The 23,503-nt window shown below is 37.9% G+C and overlaps 1 protein-coding gene across 1 annotated transcript in view; it reads right to left on the reverse strand.

Moving 5' to 3' along the window:
* CNTNAP2 (contactin associated protein 2) overlaps positions 1-23,503 on the reverse strand; it is a 1,011,284-nt gene that overhangs the window by 437,664 nt on the left and 550,117 nt on the right. Inside the window, exon 9 of the mRNA XM_030508582.1 lies at positions 17,190-17,339. Coding sequence (XP_030364442.1) covers positions 17,190-17,339 — 150 coding nt within the window. The remainder of the gene's footprint in view (positions 1-17,189; positions 17,340-23,503) is intronic.

A 23,503-nucleotide genomic window follows, 5' to 3' on the forward strand; every position in this document is an offset into this window, starting at 1 on the left:
CAATGTTACCCATTTTCAAGAGAATTAACTGCAACAGGGAAAACAAAACCAAAAGAACAAAAAAAGGAGCTAATGCTCTCAACAGAGCACTCACAAAACGGAAGAGAATTAAGCTCACAAAGAACAGAAAGCAAAATACAAGCTTGAAAAGAGTACCAGAAGATGAGCACTTTAGCAGTTGCAGGACCCTTTCTTATGTTTAATTTGTTGGATGTTACACTGGAGTTTTTCTCCCTTACTTTGTTAAAAAGTTCAGCTCTCATCCATCTTCTCTGCACTATTTAATATTGTGAAATTAAACCTTCTCATCATCAGCATTACCACCTTTTTTATTTAATCACCTATTTTCTTCAGGGGCAGAAGTCCCTCTGATATGGTTTACTAGGACTATAGACTAGTTTTGCCCCACGCTGATTCAGCAAGAAATCAATAGTTTAATGCATTTGCAAGTCAATGGATCACTTCATTAGCTGCCTTCTAAAAATTAAATAATAGCCAATCCACTTTCCCAAGGCAATTCTTTATTTCCACCACAATTCCCAGCTCTTTGTTCCAGATGCATTTCCTATCCTGTAGCTATTGCTCATCTACTGGAGACATGAGTGTCAGGTCATGCAAGCATGGTTGTTCCTTGTGTGCCTAATTAAACAGCCCAAGCAGGCAGGTCTAGGGATTTCAACAGACCTATACTTACATGTCTCAGGGCAATTACAGGAGGATGACGGATTTAGGAGCAGCTCTGCAGTAATTTAGAAAACCACTGTTATTTACCTATTAAGAATTGTATGAACTGTGGAACTGTCACCCATATAAACATAACTGTATGGGTTAATGCAAAGGAAAGCTGTCAGAGGAAAAGACAGGAAAAAATCAAATGGCCAAAGCCTCTTCTCACCAAATATTTTAGAGCTGTTAAGAAATACCAGAATTATTAGCTTTGATGATCTTGCCTTCTGTCCAGTCACTTTTAAAGTAACTTTTGCACAGAACATGAAAAGCTCATGAACACAGGCAAACAAAGCAAGCTGCTGGTAGGATGAAATGGGATAGGTCTCTGAAAACAGAGGCAGTTCCCTTCACCCTGAGGGAAGGCCACATCTCTGTGGGGGTATGAGTTTAGGTAAACAGAGCAGCATGAGCAGTAGTAGAGATACATTCATGTACCTTGTTTGCTTTTTGGATTTGGTTGGTTTTTTTCAAGTCTTCCTTTTCTGCAGAATTTTTCATCTGACTGAAAAAACCAAATAGTGTCATTTTATGACCCGCTCGTCTTTCCCTCTCAAGAAAAAGCTGCAGGAACCCCAATTCTACCAGATCTGCTACAGGGTACTGTAGCCAAGCTAAGAATTGGAAAGTCGAACTCTCCAACTCTCAACAGTAAAAATGAAAGTATGAAGATGGATACCTAGAGGTATACACTCAGAAAGAGGATAACTGCACTGTTCAGCTCTCATTCTGACATTGATCTAGTAAGATCCTTAATGTGAAACTTTCAACAGTTCATTAACAGAGGATTTTTAGAAGGAACATCATCTTACATTTAATAGTAATTTATTGGCTAAGTAATCCTATTCTAGGGAATATGTACTCATAAAGCATAGAGGGGAAAACAACTGAGGTTTAATAGCAGCAATATTCCAGATTAAGGCGTAAGCACAGAGTTTAGTTCCCCCTTCTATGGCACTCTTGTCAATCCAAATATACCAACCTAATGTATTTTTTAGCCTCACTCCTGGGAAGTGTCATCTTTACATTTCATCTTTTGTTGGCATCTGCATTCCTTTTTGCCAGATGACTCTGTACTCCAGGGAAGAACATACGGGACAGAGAAACTGGCTATATTTTAAACTAAGGAAAACAAAGGAACTGAAAATAGGAAATCTAAATTTATTAAGATTACCCCTCAACAAAATACTGCTTTTTGCAAGGAAAGCATTCTTCCTAGGTGCAAAATCTCTAGCTCCCTTCTTATTCTAATCACTCATCTGGATCTGCCTTTATGATACAGGAATTCTGTGGCACATGATGGTACAGCACAGGAGTGATTTCTGGGGTAGTGAGAGGTCTCTAGAATTTACTAGGGAAAGAGCCGCAACTGTAGGTGTAACTCAGCCATTAAGGAATGTAATTAGCTATTTAATGATTCATCAGTGTTGGTCTGTTTGTTTTGAAGTACAATAAAAAACAGACACAAGGAGAAAGAACTCCATTAAGTTTCTAAGCAATACCTGTGTTTTCCGATAGTTTCCCACAAGGTTTATCAGGATAGCGTGGTCAGTAAAACCTCTGCCAGTGCCAAAGTGGTATGGTGTAGTTAAACCTTTTGGGGATCTCTCCTAAGTGAAGCTACAGCACATTCTTCTCAGGAGAAGTGAAAAAAACCAGACTGGATGGAAAAGTACTTATACATAAAGGCAGAGAGAGAAGGACACGGAGTAAAATTCAACACAAAATACATGTTAAAGGAAACAGTGGGGAGAAAAAGAAAAACAACCACAAAATGAGAGACGAGAGATGTTAATTTAGGACATCTGGTTATAAGACTGCTTGCGATGGTTTGTTAAACTTCTTCATCTACCTCTTTCTTTTTTCTGTCTCCTGCAGCATTCTCTGTTTGTCATGAAAAATGTGCAGACTCTGAATTCTAGGCCATCTTCAGCATCAGTCCTTCCAACCCATACACTGCAGTGTAATTTACAAATTCAGTGAGGCAGTGTGTGCGTGTGGGATGCCTACCTGAAAGTGAAGCTTTCTAGCTTTCATTCAAAAAAAGAGAATTGTTCAGTAATATATTTTACGTTTTAAACTTAATTTGTATTGACATTATGACATTATGAGCCTTGAAATTGCTGTCTTCATGACTGTAAATACAAACATCCTGTCCTTTTCAAAAGAAAAAGATGCTGACAGTTCAGTGTGGATCGAAATTTTAGTGCCAGCAGTAATATGCTATCAGTAGGTACCCAACCAATGCCTGGGAACTTTATGTTTTCATTTAGCTTTCTTAGAGATGAGAACACATGATAAACCTATCAGAGCTACCATCCCTCAACCTCGCCTGGCAGCCTGGGTGATAGAGCCTGCTTTACATTCAGACAGAAGACAAATTAGAGTGCACTGTGCTCAGGCTTCATGCTCTCTTTGTGCAACAGAAGTCATTCATCTCTTCACGTTGATTGAGAGATACTGGGCAGACTGCTGGGAAAGAGGGGAACAGGATGGAGTCAAAAATTAGGGGGAGGGAAGAAAAGTAAGAGGGAGAACAGTAGAAAGAATGCTGCCTAAGGAATTTGGGGCCTCATAATCAACCCTAAGTAAAAAAGCATGATAATGTGTAGAGACAGGATACAAGGTAAAGTCACATTCTCAAAAATGCATTTCAGTTGTTTAAGAAATGAATGTGTTTCTAGAATCAGATTAACCCAGAGAATGAAGGGGAAGAAATGACAAGATGCAGGTATATAAGCATACATTATCCAGCACACGTCCAGATTTAGATTTAAGTGGGAACTATACGTTTGAATTGCTTGGAAAAGGAGTCCTTCCACTGACAAATGAGTAAGTGCATGGCACCATACATAATCAGCTGTCTGTAATACTCAGAATGAGTTAAATTAAAAAAAAAAAAGAAAAAAATCAGAATAAATGAAGGTTTATTACATTTGTAGTCTTAAAAAAGGCAAGCCAGTTTTTGTTAGTTTTATAGAGTTCGATGCCTTTTGATTTAAGGGAACTGCCTTGATGACAAACCCACAAGATGTGTGGGTTCTGGGACAGTTGTTGTTTCAGTGCCCCTTAAGTGCCTTTTGGTTCTCCTGCAGAAAGGCAGTAGAGACAGTGATGTGGCTATGAAGTCAGAAAGCAAAGTCCTAAGGGTACCCTGCGCATTAAGCTGTGATTTCACTGGGAATTATGAATACCTACTTACTTACAGCTTTGGATTAACTTTTCTACACCCAAAAATTACTTGGCTACATTGTCCTTTGTCCATCTATATTTGTGCACAGAGTAATGGTACTAGTGCCTGTAGAGTTCATTATCTTTCATTTACCACAAGTTATTTTTCATCAGTTTTCCTTCAGCTTCCAAGACAGACTGAAACTCAGACTCTGTTGAAGAATCAGAGTAATTTTTATCACTTGGCTTTCAACTCCTATTTTTCAAAAAAATATATGAAAATACATAGCATGGAATGAAAGAATAAATACAAGCTGGCCCTCTAATCACTCTCTTACAAAATATATTGTCTTGGCATTAACATGAAGTTTGAGGAAGTAAGTGGTGTGTATCCCTGCAATCACACTGTTCCTGCAAAGACAGAATTTGCTCCTACTGAGCAATGGACCTAATAAAACAATACATAAAAAAAAATAAATACTTGATTTCCACAGCATTTATTCTGTTTTGTAATCTAGACAGTGCTCTGATCACAGAGCAAAGCACTTCTCTGTAATGCTTTAATCAGCTTAATGTCATTTCTATTATAACCACAAGAGTGAACATTTTAAGACTCTGAGTTTCCATCTAATTCAAGGTGATATTTTAAGTATGACTCACTTCTTTTCTTCCCTTAAATATTACTTCTTCATCTATTTCCAGCACTCATATTTTGGCAATGATTCTATGACATTTCACAACACGAGTATATCAACAAAGCCCAGCTGTGAAACAACGGTGCACCCCTTCACCGCCTTTAAGGTTAAATCTGTTTGGTACCGATACACGCAATACAGCATATTTGAAGTCTTTCATGCCAGCAACTACCACCTCTCAATTTGCAAAGAAGATTTTGAGATATGAAAATCTATGACTTCATGACACGAAAACCCGTAGAAGAAAAAGAAGTTTTGGTTTTCCTAATGTATACCAGTCTTAATAGGTTGAAAAATCATGAGTGTGAAATATTGAAGTATATTCATTTTCCTCCCTTTCTATACAACTGCTACTTAAGAGACAGAAGAAATTCTCAGGAAGTTACAAAATAACTATTATTTTATTCTTCTTGACTTAAAAAACGACCCTTGCCTCAGTTTAAAAAAACAAATTGTTCTTGTCTATTAGTAAAACAAAAAGTCATTCTATTTTATGTTTACCTAAAATGATTTCATTCTTGAACACAGCACCATCTTTATATTATTAGATATTTTACTGATACAAATCTCTTTTTGTAATCTCTGTAAATTAACTGCTTGTCAAAAATATATTAATAAGCAGGAAGATTTAGTCGTATTACTCTTTCAAGAGTATTCATTTCAATGCATCTTCAAACCATATTCCTGGATGTGTCATCTTTATCCCTTGTGCGTAAGATGATTAATTTGTAATAACACTGGTATCATTGACAATAATTGAAAATTTGATTTGCATCGTGTCATTCTATTGTAAATCTAAACTTTAAAGTCTTGCAGTAAGTCTCTCTGATTTAATTTATTACAGTGGAACCCTAAGTAATTTATCAGAAGACACATATGCATTCCTTGGGGAAAACAATTAGCAAATCGTTCATAAAAATGATATAACTCTTGAACTTATTTATTAGAGGAAATTATTTCTGAATTTCATCAGTCATTTGTTTTCAATTTACAAAGTGAAATTATATTAGCAATTAAAAGTTCATTCTGGTTTAGTTTGTCCCTGTTATTGGGTTGTTATTGTAACTACCTCATGTATCACAAACCACAAATCACATGATGGATTTTTATACCACAGATGTATGCATATCCAATTTGCAGTTCATGATGTCTGGAAAGCATATAAGCCTTCCAAAACAGGACAAAATCTTAAATGCCTTTATATATCCACCAATCTATTTGAAACAGCATATTTGTTCATAAAACTTCCTTTTTTCACACAGTTTTGCTTTTACAACAGCTCAATTTTCAAAACTGACAAATGAACACAAACCACTTTCAGGAACTACGCAGTCACCGGGGCTTAAAATGAGCTTTTTGTAATTATTTCTAGTAATAAAAAACTAGAACTTGAATATTCAAGGAAAATTAATGCAAAAGTAGTGAAAACAAAGACAAACGTAAAGTTGTCCACAGTAATTTTTTAATTAGTCACCCCAAATTAGTACTTTTAATCTAATTTTATAGGTAGCTGAACTGAACAGCAGATATTAACTAGCTCGCTAAGTCACATACAGACACTGGAATGTGTTGAACCCTCTCTAAATCACCAGCTTTAGTTCCCCCAGGGTAGCCTTTTAGGAGGATAAAAGGCAAATACACTTTTATCTTGCAATCTGTAATTTAGGCTAGAAAACAAATTACTGAAAAAGTCAAATACACACTTCCTATCAACGAAGGTAAAATTGACAATTACTCACCAGAGGTAATAAATACAAAATGGCATCACTATGTTAAAGAGGAATTTGTAAGAAATTTGAATTTCAGAGATGAAATGTAGTAATTTAAAAGTTATAAATAGTGCTGTAACATAATACAACATAGAATAGCAAGGTGCACAAATCCAAAACATCACCATGAAGTTCATGCAGATTAAAGCATTCACCTCAGCTTGTTCCTGATGGGCCTGACCATATGAGGCAGAAAAAGGGAATGGGATATACTCAAGTATTGTTTTAAAAAATACTTCATACATTTATACTAATGATTTTTTATTCAATGTATATTTTTATTGTAAACCCTACACATACAATAATCTGATTTCTAATTAATTTTAGTTTAAAATCATCCAGGCACTTTGAAGAAAATTCCTCTTTCACTTTCATGACAAACAAAGTATTTTTGAAACTGCCTTGGGCTTATGATACAGGCAAAACACTGCTATTTATTTCACTAAGCAAGGACATCTTACATATAGCTTGCAAGCTTCTGAGATGCTGAAAGTTAATGAAACTGCAGATCAATAGGATTAGAAAGGCGAGCCACAGTCACCGTGATTCCGCAGAGCAGTAAACTCTAAGGCTGTTTCTGGAACTGCTAATAGTCAGATTCTTCCTGCCCTTGCATTTTCTGAAAGTAGCTCAGCAGAAAATGGAGTGAGCTGGGTAAATGACACTAGTTTTGGAGCAGATTAATGAAAAATGATGGTTAAGGAAAAATATTCTGTATATCACACTCCAAAATTTAAAAAAGATGGTGGAAAAGATGAATTTTTTTGCAGGCCAGCAAAATCTGGGTTAGAACTGAAAGCCAAGCAGAGTCCTTACACATTCGTTCTTGGTTGGGGAAACAAATGTTACAGGAAAATGTAAAGATTAGGCTGGTTGCCTGGCTGTAACAAATGTACTAAGAATACATTTATTAGTCAAAGTCTTTCTTAAATACAGCCATGTAAAGAATGCAGTGGAGTTCACAGTAACTCCAAGTACATTTCTAATAGCAGTATTATAATGTACACAACACTTTCAAAAGATATTAAAATAACAGATTAATATTTTAACATCAAAAGATATTAAAATTAAAATAATGGGAAATTTCTTCAACAATTAATGAAAATTCTTCTGCAAAACTGCCATGGTGAAAAGTACATGGGAAAAGTACTGCCATACCCTTGGCTGCGTGCTTTTCCACTCTCCACATCAAATGTGGGGTTTGAAAATCTGGCTTTATCCATTTTAAATTACAAAGTCATTTCAGATCTCAGTATATTGATTCTACAAAGTATGTATGCAAACCAAGCCAATTCCTGGGGGACGGATCTCGTCTACAGCGCCTGAACGTAACTCTGAAAAGCTTCAGTGGGAAGCTCAAAAGACCCCACATAGGGCATAATCTAGTTCTAATGTAAGTATTTGCCTATCACGGGTCCGAGCAGAGAACAGAGACAGCAACAAAAAACTTCTGCTGTCACACGCCTGTGTGACATTCAGGAATTGTTTCTATAGGTAGATTGCACCAACTATGGACTTTGCACCTTTGTTTGAGCATTAAAAACATTGAATTACCAGGTGAAAGGGTTTAGGCTTCTTTGTAAAATTAAACTAGTTCTGTTGATCACATTGTTAACATGGGTACATGTATGCACACATGGTTGTGTCATTTTGGAGACCCATCCCAGTGGTTTATTCCACATTTCAAAGGCAGAAACATGAACCACTCTTTTTATGCAGCAAAATATGGCCATCTACCCAAGTGAGAATGCCACTTACCAAATGATAGGTGGATATGATGCAGTGATACTTCTACATTTCTGGGCACTAGGATGAGATATGATTACAATCTTGTTGCTAATATTTGTAGATCCCTGAAAAGATCACTCACTGCATTTATAAAGATCTGTCCTATTTGACTTTTGTTGAGATCATAAATATAATAAAATCTGTTTAAAAATGAAATAGGAACATATAACTGACAAAAGGAGCTCTACCATTCTCAAAAAAGATCTAAGATTCATTTATTATTGCAGTTGTATAATTCCTTGGTGACCTTTCATCAACATGCATCAAGATATGCATCATTCCATCTCTTTGTGCTCTCTCAAGCTTCTTCATCATGTATCTACAGAATAACTGTGAATCGCTAACAGCATGAGCACTGTTTACTCACACCATGATCTTTAAGACATTCAAACAACAAAAGGTGGCAAACTTTCCCTCCCACTCTTGTTTTTTATTCTAATGTTCAACAGAAAGCTTCCAACTTACAGAATCAAAACTTTAATATCAAATTAAGGGAATAAATGATGATTAAAAAACCGACAAGCAAGTACAGAGAGTGTGTTGGGAAGCCTGGTCAGTAAGAATGATGAAAATTAAGTAAGTGCATGAAGGAAATGAAGCATTGTCAAGCATCATTAAAGCTAGCTTCTTTTAAAGACCTCATCTACTTGGAACAAGATTCACAAGCAAATATCCTCCGTGCCATCTAGAGAATACTTTTGTCATTATAGACCAAAGCAAAATTCTTCCCACACAAACACAAACCCATCCTACACACTTCTGTTCTACACCACTATCTGCCTTGCTCTTATTGATAAATAAAAGTTTGTCTACTGCAGGATTTTCAGTCATTGTGTATTACTAGTCACAGTGTCTAATCTCACTTGGATTTGCTGGACAAGATAAAGGAGATAAGCATGCAGGTCTCAGTCCAGAAGCAGAATGTCTGTAAAATCACTTCTCAGGATCACTCAAGTTATGCATATACTTTGTATCACGGGTGATGAACTCAAAGAGGCTGAGTGTCTTTTATTGCTATAGCAACAGATCTACTCTCACTTTTCTCCAGTGGACAGTATAACCCTGATCCCTCAAAAGTGTCCTATTTCTTCTCTTCATTCATAAACACAGGATTTTGTAACAGTTCTACCGTGTTTACGCTAATTTTCCAATGACAGATAAATTCATAGAATCACAGAATAGTTTGGGTTGGAAGGGACCTTAAAGATCATCTAGTTCCAACCCCCCCCCCCCCCCCCGTCACGGGCACACACACACCTTCCACTGGACCAGGTTGCCCAACGTACCATCCAACCTGTCCATGAACACAGCCAGGGATGAGGAAGCCACAAACTGCTCTTAGGAAAATAAGAAAAGGTAAAAAAAAAAAGGCATTGTGGCCATCCAGTAAACGACTGTGTCTTTGACAGGACTCGACAACCCCAAATAGTCTAGCAGTTTGCTGGTTAACTATCAATTCCCTCCTAAAGAGATCAGCAATTTTAAATATTGAGTACTGGGTTCCCAAAACTTTGTCCACCCCAAACTAAACATAAAGTAAACACACTTTGACATTGACAAGGTAATTTAAAACCCTTAAACTGGGCAATAAGCCAGTCACCATCAGTGGGCCACATTGGAGATTCGTGCATGCCCAACTTGTTACTTACCACTGCAAAGCATTATACAGGTAAAGTTCAGAGCTTTGCTGTTAAGATAAAAACAAGGCTTTAAACGTTCTGTTTCAGCTTCACAGTTCAGTTTTGCCAATTTATGCAGATAAATTGGCTCTAAGCCACTGACTGTGAGATTTAATAAAGTTCTTTCTTTGGAAGGATATAAGCCCTTAAAATCTACTTCATGATTTACAAAAGCATCTCTAATAAGTGTTCCTGTTAGAGCCCTAGACTGCCACTTTTATATGATGGGATTTGTTATCTTCAGTGGAAGGTGATAACAACCTGAGACTGGAGGCATGCAAGGATTTAATTGACAGCCAGCCCCAGACACAAAGGGCTACCTGCAGTTTGCTTATATAGGAGAAACAGCAGACAGTAATTATACATTTAATTTGAGTTCCAGTCAGGTTACATACATGAGCCAGTATTTCAATCAGCAGCAAGAACCATTCTCAGCTCAGACCATACGAGTTAGGCACCATTTGAATAACTATATATTTGCTCTATCTCCCAATTTCACAAACACCATATTTTTATGAGTTCTGGAACTGATTCGTTTGGTTGGTTTGTTTGTTTTTTCTCCCTCCTGTTATGCATTTATGACTTCTTAGATCAGATTTCCAAAGCTACTCACGTTTACACTTACATAGGTAGATTTTCTGAAACAGACCAGTCAGTTGTGTGACTCCCATCAGAATCAAAGGCAGGTAGGCATCTGCTTGTTTACAATATTAATACTTGCTCATTTACATACTTAAAACATTGAAGTGCAATTGAAAGTTTGTCTCACATTTAGAGGGGGTGGGAGGAAAAGGGAAGGCTGAGGTAGGTTCTAGTATTTTAAAGAAGACAGTCACAGATACTTTAATACCTATGGCAAATCCTCTGAGAAGCACAGTAAGTCACTCCCCAAAACAAGAAAAGCCTCTGAAAGCAATATAACCTATTGATGGCACCGAAAATTTACCTTTCCTCTCTCTCCTCCCCCGTAGGCGTGTTGAATTGTGGCTGTGGATAATAACCACATTCATAAACCTAGAAGCAGAGCCAGGATACCCTTGAAAAGCAGGTTAAGCTGGCAGAAGTGCTATTCATATATATTAATTAGTATTCTCTACTACTTATGAGTATGATTATTTTCACACACTAGGAAAGCATATGTCTTCGTTTTTCACAACACAATTCAACACACTCAGAGAGACCTATTTGTTATTCTTAATGCCATCGATCGACTACGCTATTTGCAGTGTTCTAAAACCATAAAGCGCCAATTAGTACTGTCTAGTGATTACTACTGGTTAATATTCCTCCCAACATTCACTGCTTGATGAAAAACCTGCCCTTCCCCTCCTGTAGGTAGTTTGTTCAGCTACTGGTGCCAAAGACCTTGTAGTTTGACCTACTAAAGCATCAGCATAGGATATAGGTATAGTCACTTTTGAGCTTGTCTGTAATAGCTCTCTTCTGGGTCTTCACCAGGTATTTCTTTATCCAAAAGTTTTTCTTTTGGAAATGTTACTAATTTTTATAAGTCCTTTCCCTCCCTAGTCAAGAGCTATACCACACAGGGAATTTCCTCTATTTTCGATTGAATTTTCTGTAATATTTGGAGACTTGATACAATTCGTTTCTGACTGAGACTCAGACAACGACTATCATATTTAGTGAAAAAGGAAATAATATACACACAGAATTAGAGACAAAAGAGTTCCATGAGGTCAGTTTACTCCTTCCCATGTCCATTCAGATTTACTCTCTACGACACGTCTTCCTCATTCTTTGTTATTTCTTGGGTTTAAGTACCAGTAAGAGAAAAGAAAATGTACTGAACAATCTGATGTTCTCTTATCTGCTGCACACAGAAATTAGCTTTAGTGCTTGCAAGAAAATAAAGGAAAAGAGATTCAGTTTATTTTTTTTGAAACTTACAGATATATGCTCTGTGCTAACATCTTCAGCTTAGTGAGAGATTTATGTTGTATAACAAAGAGAGCACATCTCAGAACTTCATCCATTTTTCAGTGAGCAGACATTTCTCATCTCTAAAAGGCATTTGCTCATAGCTGAAGTTATTCCAGCAAGACTCATGCTCCCATATACCCATTCCTAAACTCACATTATCGTGCATTTGATCTTTTATTTGCTTGCACAAAGTATCAGCTTTCTGCCTGCACCAATTCTTTAATTTCTTTTTCTTGTGTTTATCATTATTTTGTAGGACTGACCTGAGAGAATTCCTGAAGATAAATGCTAAAGATAGACAAAATTGCATTAGACTCTGAGTTACTTTGAATTTGCTTTGTGTTCTCCTCATGGATTTGTATTCAAGTTTACAGTAGAGCTATGACCATGAGGATAAAGATTCCCAAGCACCCTTTCCACAAGAAACGCAAATTCGACTTCCCTGTCTCATGGTCATACATGCAAGAGAAACAAGTGGCCACCAAAACTGAAACGCTGACGTACTAAGAATCTGACCAACCTGCATAAAAGCAAATACAACCCAACATCATTCTTCTTTATGTCAGATGCAGGCTTGAGAGAGAATGATGTCAGCAGGGACTTCAGTTTCCTTTATCAGTAACAGATAACCTGAACTGCCATTGGTTGGGTCCTGTTCATTTGTCATATAACATTTAATAACTCTACTTTGGTTCTGCTGAACACATTTGAAGTTGAGCTACAAAAAAAATCCCACGCCCCCTTTCCATTTGATAATAGTTACAATTATGATAATCTGAGTGCTTTTGAAATCCTAGCGACACCACCTTGGAAGTCTGACCATGACTGTAACAGCTGTTAATCACCCAAGGACAACAATGGATAACTTGATTCAAAATGTAGGCACGCCACCCAAGGGATTTGGTTATAGATGGCAGGTTTTAAGAAGGGAAGATCCACATTCAGGAGAACCCAGCATATGTGAAACAGAGGAAGGTATTTTTTTCCCTTTCACTTGACTTCCCTCCTCCTTCTACCACTTCTAATTCTATGGGATTTTAGACTAACACAACTTTGAGAAACAAATGAATTCTACTCCAGGAACAAGACTCCAGATACAGCGTGTTTTGTACAGGCATACGGAATGGAAGGACTTTCTATATGCCATAGACTGGTGTCCCAAAGGAAACTTACTGCATAGTCCATTCATCTTTGCTTGTCAGAAAAAGCAGCACACAGTGGACTGAGATGCATGCTGCATACCTTTGTTCTCAATGAAGATTTACCACTCATACTAAAAACTCTCCCATCCTTAAGCCAGTGAAAAGGAGACAGAAAGTAGGTACGATTAAAAAAAAGAATGCAGTAAAACAGACACAAGTGAAAATTATGTCTCCAATCAAATATTTCCTCTGGGCACTAGGCAACTATTAGGTGGTTTGGTGCAAGCTTAAGATGCCTCACAAAAGCCCTTTATCTCCAACAGTGCAAATGAGGTTAATGGACTCATTTTCACTCTGTGATTCACTTTCTCTGCAGAAGCTTTTTTGTTTTATGCAGATAATTGGAAACAAGAAACATCATTCTCTAGAGCTTAGTAGAAAGAAGTAAACTTCCTTTTCCAAAAAGAAACAAATTCAAGACAAGAAAGAGAAGGAAAATAAAACTAGTGGGGAGAGAAGAATAGTTATACTGAAGGGTAACAGGCAATTAGCAGCCGCCCTCCCACATACACCACCAGCACACTCACAGAATCTACAGAAATGCCTCATCTTAACAGAGCTTCCCCTAACTCTTATGCTTGAATAAAACATCGCTGCTGTCTGTCCCCTGGGAGGATCTTAGTAGTGAGAGACAGCACAGGAGAGGCGCAAAGAGAGTTAAAAAACCCAAAACAAGCAAATGAAAAACCAAACCTAACTAAAAAACCCCAAAGACTACAACACTACTGAACATGATTTATTCTCTGAGAAATAAAAAAGAATATTCTTGCAACTTACTCTTACAATTTTTCAAATCTAGAACATTAGTTCTGAGAGCAGAAGTCACAGAAGATTCTGATTTCCACATCTCCTTTACCCAAATATTGCTGTACACATAAAAATCTGAGTTTGGTGGTCAATGACAAGCATTTCCATTCAATAGGAACTCATTTTGAGGGAAACAGAGAATGTCTATCAGGTCTGGCTTCTCTAACAGGCCAGCTTTCTCAAAACGGTAGCTGGAGGTTGCTACCAGACAAGGAGGTTGACAAGCCAGGCCCAGTACATCACTCAGTGTCCAAACGAGCTATTTCTTTGTTAATGCCTTTAGTGTCTCCACAGTGTTCAACTGCCTACTGTACACACTCGCATGTACAAAGGAAAGGACCAGTCTGACCCCCAGGCTTCTTCCTGCCTCTGCCAACATTTCTAATGCCAGGAATAAATGCACAACCATCCCATGTCCCTGCATTCCCCCTGTTATTTCTGCAGTTATACTGGACTGAGACATAATAGAGTTCTAAACAAAATGCTGTGAGCACAATTAAGGACTTTTTCAGGCATCACTGCAAACCTACCTGCATAAAAGCTTAGTATTTGTGATTTGTCTGGAATGCTTTATCATTACATCTGGCATAGTAATGTTCTCCTTGCCCACTCAATCCATTCTCAATATTGACAGATTGTCTATTTTATTATAAACCTAATATTATTGGATACTGCCAGTGGGACAAAGTTATGACAACAATATAGAAAAATGATCATTTCTCTCAAAACCAGACACCGTCTCAGAAATTCACACTCAGTTATGTGGTACTTCTCTTACAGTAAAAGCTGTAGTTATTTTTACAGAAAAGGGTCTATCTTGTGTCTGCCTTGCTCCTTTGAGGCAGTACCCATTTTATTGTAATTACTCTCCTCTTGAAAATCTCCAGTATATTTTTGAGAAAGTATTATACTGCACTGCTGAAAGGCAACCTTTACATCTTTTCTTCAACAGAGACACCACCACTGCCTACAGTATATATTTACTATAATGACACCAGCAGACCAGAATTTAAAGACATACACTTATTTTGAAATCAGGGAAAGAGATAGTTTGGAAAGCAAAACATCTGCATACACGTGGTATCTCTTTCAAGGATGAAATAGGAAAATCTAAACCAGAAGAGTTTTCAGAGCCTTCTAGAAATGCTGTACAAGCTCTCGGAACACAAATTCAATGGACTGAGCTTTCTCAGTACTTTTAAAATCAAGAAATATAGTACTGAGAAGGGATGAATACCATAACATGTATTTAAAACTGATAATTTAACTTCTGCACCTGTGGTATATAGGCTTGGATTTTAATAATGCAAAGGATTAACAGTCAATACACCTGTAACTCTTGTATTCAGATCTCTAGCAAAGAAATCTACTGGATTCCTTTTCACATTGAAAACGTATCATCACCCAAGAATGATAATTCTGCTAGCCACTTAGAAGTGTGCAAAACAACCATACTACCTTCTGAATTCAAGAGGCAGCTGTCTCTTTCCTAACCAATTATGCATATTTGTAGACTAAAAGTATTGAACATTTTCCCATCTTCTCATTTCTGAAGAAACTAATGAAAACTTCTTTGACAATTAACAAGTGGTGCAAATGTTTAAAGTTCACCACTATTTTCACTTCTACATCCTCTTCTTGCATTCTTACTTACTAACTGCTATAACTTTGAGTGCTTACAAAGAAAAATAAGGAACGTGTAAAGGGAATACAACAAAAAACTCCTTTGCCTCATAAGATGCAGATCACGAATATAAAGATTAGGTTTCTAATACGGACCCAAAAGACTGGCTTGAAGTCGCAACTAATCTGTAATTAACAGATACATATAGCAAAATAACAAACGTAGATACAGCAATATTCATGTGGGAGCATACTAAAATAAATGGGTTCCTCAGGTCAAAGTCAGAAATAAAGCTTCTTCAGATTAACAGCTTAAGACATTTAAAATGCAAAAGTACAGTGCTGCAAGTGCAGACTTCTTATTTTGAAATAAAACTGGACTTGAAGGTTAGGACACTAATATTTCTGATACACCCCTAGAAGACCTTTAAGATTACAAAAAGATAATAAGGAAAAACAAAAAAACCCCATAGCTTATACAATAGGGCCATGTATTTGGGTGAACAGATGTTGGAATGACACCTCAGGAACTTCATGATTGACTTTCATATCCCACTAGAACAATATCCACATACACACTTTTTTTAATGGAAGGATAAAGAATTATAAAGTACAGCTCAAAAATTACAAGTAAAGCAGATTTCGGAATCCTACTGAAAAGACAAAAAATCAACCCAGATTTTGACTAAAAGGGCATAAAAACTCTCTGGAGAAACAAGACAATCACAAGCAGAGTCAGAGGTAGAAGACATTTCAGCAGAAATCAATCAATCTCTCTCCAGAAATACAATAATACTCTGGGGATTTTACCCATCAAAATTAACAGAATTTAACACTGGATGTATTGCATATGGCATTTCTTTTCAGTTTCTCCTATGTGTGCTTAATAACTTCATTTAATGAGAATGTTTCAGATTGTTCTGACAAACTGAAGGTACTATGTTTTGACAACAAAATAATTTTCAGGCTTTATCATGGCTATGCTAGAACTCTTATTTGAGGCAATACGATAAAACAATCCTATTCAGGTTATTAGCCGAATTAAGGATATAGGAAAAGACACATCTTGCAGCAACAGGAAATTTAGCTCTTGTGACAGATCAACTTTAATTTGGTAATAATGAAATGAGAATAACCTTGTAAGGATTTTTTTCCCTTTCTACTTAGGGTACTTTATATGCCACCAACTTTTCTATCAATTGGGTAATGTTACGAGTATTTATAGTATCCCATTTATATTTTATTTTGATCAGACATGCACCTGTCAAGTTTTTTGGGGGAAAAAAAAGATCAGTTTGAAACACTGATAAATTCTGCTTTTAAAATTTATGGTCTCTGCCTGAAGCTTTCATGGCAACCTCACACATGTGGGACACTTCAAAAGTGCAACTTACAACTTTTTTGATCTTAGCATTTGAGCTTGCAGAGAATTGTGCTTGAACAAAGACTGCAGATCACTGCTGAAGTGGATGTTCTTTAAAAAAAAAAAGGCTATGAGTATGAAAATAGCATGTTTGAGTTTAAAAACCCTCAACAATCTTCTCTTACAGGATAATAACAGATTAAAAATAATTTTGACATGCTAAATAGGCTTTTTAATATAGAAATTTAAATATATGTTTAAAAAAATCCAAGAGTTTTGATGGCCTAACATAGAAGAGCAAGAAGAATAAGTTACCATTTGCATTAAGACATATATGAATGAATTACATCCTGAGCTGCATTTCACCTATTATGCAGATTAGAAGACAACAGCATTTTAAGCAGATATTTGTTGATTTTTTTTACCTCCAAAGAAGTATTTCTCTCCAGTCTTAACTTGTAGAGGGCTGTTTGTTCGAACAGCTGAAGCTTCATCGCCATCAATGGTGAGGACAGCAAAATTTTCCTTAGCTAGGAATCGGACTTCATGCCACTGCCCATCATTGAGACCAGAGCCTAAGAAAACAAAAATCATTGGAACGCTTTAGTTATTTCAGTATTTATTATGTCTCTGTCCCATGTTCATTATAAAAGGTTTAATGAAGGCTACTGCAGAAAGGAAATAACTTTAGTGCCATAAAAAAGCATTGCTGTTAAAGTCATTATTACACAAAAAATAACATTATAACATAAATACAAGTCTTGGAATTACTGAAGTGTCCATACTATCAGGTGTAACTGTATCTAACTACAGATGTTATCACTCACCTTTCCCATCAAAAGGCCATGTTCTACATTTTACTAATAAAGACTATCTCTTAATTGTTTCTATGATCAAGTTCAGAAGGAAAATATATCAATTAATTCATTTAACTATAATGAGTTACAAGCCAAAGGGGCACATTATGCTTGTGATTGCTGCCTTTATGAAAAGCTATATATTTCCAAGAAAAGGGAAAGAAAAATTAGGAAGGGGAGAGGTTCACATTCACAGCAAATCCTGTCATTGGGATGTGGGGCTAGTGACAGAAGATGAAGACATTATCACAGAGGCACTGAAAAAACAGCAACTGTCTGCCAAAACCTGCAATCTTAAGGGAGCACCACCCTCCCAATACTGACGGCAGTGAAGCAGATGGATCTGTTCATTCATTCAGATCTTTATAGATAAAAAAACCCCCACAGAATTATATACTCCTTACATTGTCTCCAGCAGCTGGCAGGAAGCCAGTTTGTCCTGCATGTTAAACTGGCATTGAAGAGCTGCGAGTACTAAGTTTGTTCTCACCATTACCGTGCAGGCAGTTATGTTGGGTCAGCAAGTAAATAGCAAACTCTCTAGTAAAAGCACACCCCTAATTCTAGCACCTCTTACAAGCAACGTTTTCTCCACTAGACAAAGGTGCTAAAATGTCATTTGCCAAAATAAACCACAACACAATGCAATGAGCTGTTCCTAAAATTGTGATGCAAAATATCAGCAGAAGTATAACAGAAGATAAGCTTTCAAAATACTGGAAAGGATATTATCTTCTATGAACAAGGAATAATAGTCATGGCAAACAGATAAACCTAAACATTTAATTATTATTTTTTCCCACTGCTTCCATGTGTTTAGGATACAAGATCATGTCCTGAACCTAGTACAGAGTACCTTGGAATATTCATTAGCATGAATAAAAGCCTCTTGAAAAATATATCAGTAAGAAATGTTTCTACCAAAGCTTGTTCCATCTAGTGTAAAAATAGATGAAAGGCCTCATATACTAAAGACAAGAAAGGCTTTTTATTTGCAAGCTCTTTTCTTCATTTTCATTACATTTGACAAAGAAGAAACAGAAAACCACACAATCACAATCCAGATAAAATTAAATCCTCCTGATAATAAACTCGGAAAAGAGGATAGACCTTTTTACAGAGTTCCAAACCAAAATTGTTGTAGCGTGTGTTACTGCAACTTAAGTTTACCAGAACACACTTAAATAGAAATTTTCCAGCTGGTTCCAGCATTATTTCTCCTCTTTTGCCCTTATGTCCTCTGCAGTGCTGCTGCCAGAGAGGGAGGATGCTCCACAGCTCTGTGTTATTTGTGGTGTCTTTTATACAGACTTCATTGCTAAATGTTAAGATATGCAGGGAAAGCGCCTGAGACATTAACTCACCAGATGAAGTAAATAAACCCAAAACAACGAACATCATCGCCCTTTAATGCAAATGGAAATTTTTCCATTTTCAGTATTTTCACAGAATCATAGAATGGTTTGGGTTGGAAAGGACCTCAAGATCATCTAGTTTCAACCTCCTGCCATGGGCAGGGATGCCTCACACTAGACCCATTTTGTACGGGATGTTTTCCCTGTGATTCTTTCCTTAAAATCTGATACCTAAACTTGACAGAATGGAAATAAAAATAGGCAGAAAATTAATTTTAAAGAAAAGATGCATCTGGTTTAGGAAGTCACAGGAAAAGATCTCACCTCTCACAGTGCTGGAACTTCCTCTGTTCACCTGGCTATAAGCACCTGTGGGCTGCTGACAGTGTTTCATATAGTAACCCTTATTTACAGAAAATCTGCCCTACTGCCTTGAAACACCACAGGTTTGTTCAGCCTCCTCTGCAGGCTTTCCAAGGCTCCCAGACCCGCCTGTGGGCAGGAGCTGGAACAAAACCTCACACAGGTGTGGTGGGAAGGGAGCTGCGTGGCTGAGGCACAACTCGTGTTCTCCTCAGCCTCTGGAGAAGCAGAAATAATAACGAATTAAGCGGTGAGCGTCATTAGTTCGGCTGAAGGAGGGACCTGCACCGGGCTTTGTGCCGGGGTCTGTCAGAGGGAGCCGACTCTGGTCCGGCCCCAGCCGGTTCCCGCCGGCCCCAGCGGCCCCCCGGCGGGCCCAGCGCAGCCCCTCAGCCGCGGGCGGGCGCCTCGTGCCCAGCGCCCTCGGCTGAGGAAGGGCGGGCGCTGCCCGGCGGGGAGCGCTGAGGGGACAAGGGTGAGGAACGGCCCGGCCGGCCCCGAGGGCAGAGCGGCAGGAGGGGCTCCCGCCGCCCCCCGCAGCGCTTCCCCGGAGGGTCCCCGCCGGAGGGAGCGAGTGGAGAGCTCCGGAGGGAGCTGCGGCCTGCGCCGAGCCCGCGCTGAAGCAGCGGGAATGGGCGGGAGCCGCAGAGAGGAGCCGCTGTGTCGCGGCCATAGTCCTGCATCTCCTGAGGGCTGGTCGGGAATAGGAGGTAGGAGCATTGGTAGTGAGGAATTGAAGCTGAGCTTGGGAGAGGAAAGGTTTTAATGATTGTTTTTTTTTCTCACTACCTAAATCTATTTTAATTGTCAATAAGTAGAACAAGTAGTCTAAACACCGAAAATACTGAGAAACAGAAGAAAGCCATCATTTCTGTCACACCCAATTTCTGAGTTAGAGTACCTGCACGCTTTTTCTGGGGGAGGGAGAGAAGATTTGTCCACCTCACCGTGAATTTATGAACATCTTAGCAAGTCCCAAACCCTTCCTTCTTAAAGCACAGAAATAGGTGTTGCGATCTGCTGAATTACCAAATGAAAATGGTGCACAATATGCTACTCTAAGAAGTGCACAGGTACTTCTAACTAGTATCTTTGGTATGCTTTTCCAGTGTGCAGTAAGAACACCCCAAGGTCACTGGCACAACACTGTAAAACTGAACGTTGTTGTGACTCAAGGCAAGAAGCAGGTGGAGGGAAGGTGGATCTGCTGAGCAGACCACATAGGAATAGGAACACGAGGAGAGCGGCAGCAGAAACTAATGCCATGCCTTCCTTCTGTGTGCACAGCATTTAGCAAAATATACTAAGGGGCCATGCTGCTCTCTGTAAGCTGCTTGCTAGAAGCATCACTGGAGAAGCACTGGTACTTTGCCCGTATTAAAAATACAATGCCTATAAACTGGCATTGTTCCTGTCAGTTCCTGGAAAGATCACACTGTTTCTGCTGTATGAACTCTTCACTGTATTGATTACAAAATGATCACTAGTCAAGGCTGTCTCCTTCTTCGCTACATGTATTAACTGTCCTCACGGAGCCTTGCAGTATGACAGCAACATTCACAACTGTTCTGGCTCAAAGTTGCCACAAAAATTCAAGTTTAATTTTACATTTGCTGGAAAACTTTTTACTGCTACATTTTTCCGTGGAGTTTACCTATGAATGCTCATGGGGATTGCTCACTAGCACTCAGCAAGCACTCACTATTGTCCTTACAGAATTGTGCTCCTCAGTGGTGTAACTAAGTGTACCTTTTGTCTCTGCTACTGGTTTTATCTGCTTTATATTTACAAGTGTTTTAGAGGCAGTACTGTCAACCCTCCTTTCTTAACACGTTAATGCTCTGTTCCAGAGACTTAAATTGGAATACATAGTATGTTCTCCCATAGGGGCTAAGTTTGTACAGCTGCATGAGCTATTTTTATTGTAGTATTTTATTACATGCCTCATGTATATTTCTACTTGGACTTAAAAAAAAGACAAGCTTAACTGAGATCCTCTATAAACCAAGACTCGATATTAAGGGTAGAATAAGGCTCTAGTAAAAGAATTTTCAGCTGGAAAGTTTAGAATGGACAACCTCCCCAATGCACAACAATGATTTCTCATTGCAGTTTGAGCTCTCTCATGTGAGCTGATACATATATTTATTTGCATTCTTTTTTTCTTACTGTAACTTTCTGGTATACAAGTTGAGGAAAAAAAAACCCAAAACCCAACCCAGCCACATACTGCTGCCACCACAGATTCCCCACAGAGTTCTGAAAAAGCTGGTTTCATATGCAAATTAAATATGTTAATGAAATGCATTCTCTCTATCTAGGATTTGTGTTTAAATGACATTATTTTAAAAGTAGGACTCTTGAGGTAGGCACTTTGATTGAGCAAGAAGAAACAGATGTTTTGCTTATTATAGACACAGAAGAAGGACTAGATTAACGAATACGAAAAGACTACAAGAGTTTAATACATAATGGGGAACTTAGAAAGGTAACAGCTGGTCGAGTTATGCCTTCAAGAAAACTGTAGTAGCAAAGCTCTCAAATTCTTCTACAGTTAACCTTGTACGATCAAATCTTCCTATACAGGTATTGACCCATGCAGGGCTACTAATCAGTGCTAGATTATACAGTCTGCTGATGCACATAGACAAAATTCTTCTGAAGTCAACAGCGTAACATCTGCTACATCAGAACAGACCCTCACCATAATTCTGATTTATGACTGTAACTCAGTTCAAGAATAAACCAGGGATATTATACTATCTACACTCCATGAAGCACTGAAGCCATCTAAGGCTATGCGGCTGCAAACAGGTCATTAGTTCCTACTGTTGTAGTAAACATTTTATATTGTAATTTCTTGTAAATTCTTATTAGGAGATGAAACCCTCAATATTCAGGATGGGGAGACTCCAGAGCAGAACAGGGAGCAGTCATATGAACAAGCCTCAAAGGTGCTGGAAGCAAGGAGGCTTTCCTGCGTATTCAGCAATGACTGTGTGGATTCCCTGTAATCCAGGAAACCACAAATCCAGTCAAAGTTTCTGTGCCGATGGCAAGACCCACCGTGTCTGAGGGTGAAGGCAGAGAGGGAGAAGGTTGGCTTCTCACCGCTTTCACTGCCAGCCCCATATTTCATCAGAGGATGGTGGTGTAGTTGCTATTCTTGCCTTATCCCTTGCTAATTCTGTATAATTCTGCACCAGTATTTCTGGTTATGAGAAAACAAGCCAACAGTATTTTGTGTGAAACATTCAGCTGTGTTCAAATATACAGCAATATATGCCATTAATAGTCAACTGGAAAAAGAAAAAAAGTAATCACCAGGATGTAATTACACGAGCTGTGCTTTTCTGTGTTTAGCTAATTGTATTTTTAAACTGGAAAAACAAAATCACAGCTCTTCCTATGCTAATATTTTACATAGTTTATGCAATAAGCTATCTTTATAATCTGTTTTAGGATTTATGATTCAGAAAAGTCCTTTTCATTTTCAGTTTTACTAATTTTTCAGCTATCCAGATGAACAGTAAGCTAAGACTGTAGCAAATGCAGTCCTTGAAGGGATTTTAACGATGGAAAACCCTGTTCTCCAACCAAACCAGAACAGTTAGGAAAAATTTTGTCCTCAAATTTTAGCTCAGGAGTTGGAAACATGCCAAAATTTTGCCCATTGGTGATACTTTATTTATACTGAGTTTTCTCTGCAAGCTAATGCCAGAAGAAAGAGATGAACATTTAGCTTTAAGTACATCTCTAGCCTTGTATATACAGGATGTATTCAGAAAAAAACCCAAACACACAGGGAAAAAATAAACCCCCCAAAACTAGGTCATTTTCCTCTTTCCATAGTTAATAATGTTGTGCAGTAAACTGAAAATAGAGCAAATACATACAGCGACAATCCTGCAGACTCTTTAGAATGTTCAAACCTATTCTTGTAAGAGGCTTGACTACTGGTGATTTCAACGAAATAGACCATAAACCTGGCAAATAATGGTCAAACTCGTAATGATTTTTTTGTTCCCCCTTTTTTTTGTTTGTTACTGAAAAGTATTAAAACCAGATGAAAGACCGCGCTTGAATGACAGAAAAAATAATGTTTTGCAAATTCTACGCTTAAGAGCCTCGTTTCATGCAACTGCTGAAACAATTTTAGCTTTT

This window comes from Strigops habroptila, chromosome 1 (genome assembly GCF_004027225.2).
Source record: "Strigops habroptila isolate Jane chromosome 1, bStrHab1.2.pri, whole genome shotgun sequence".
NCBI lineage: Eukaryota > Metazoa > Chordata > Aves > Psittaciformes > Psittacidae > Strigops > Strigops habroptila.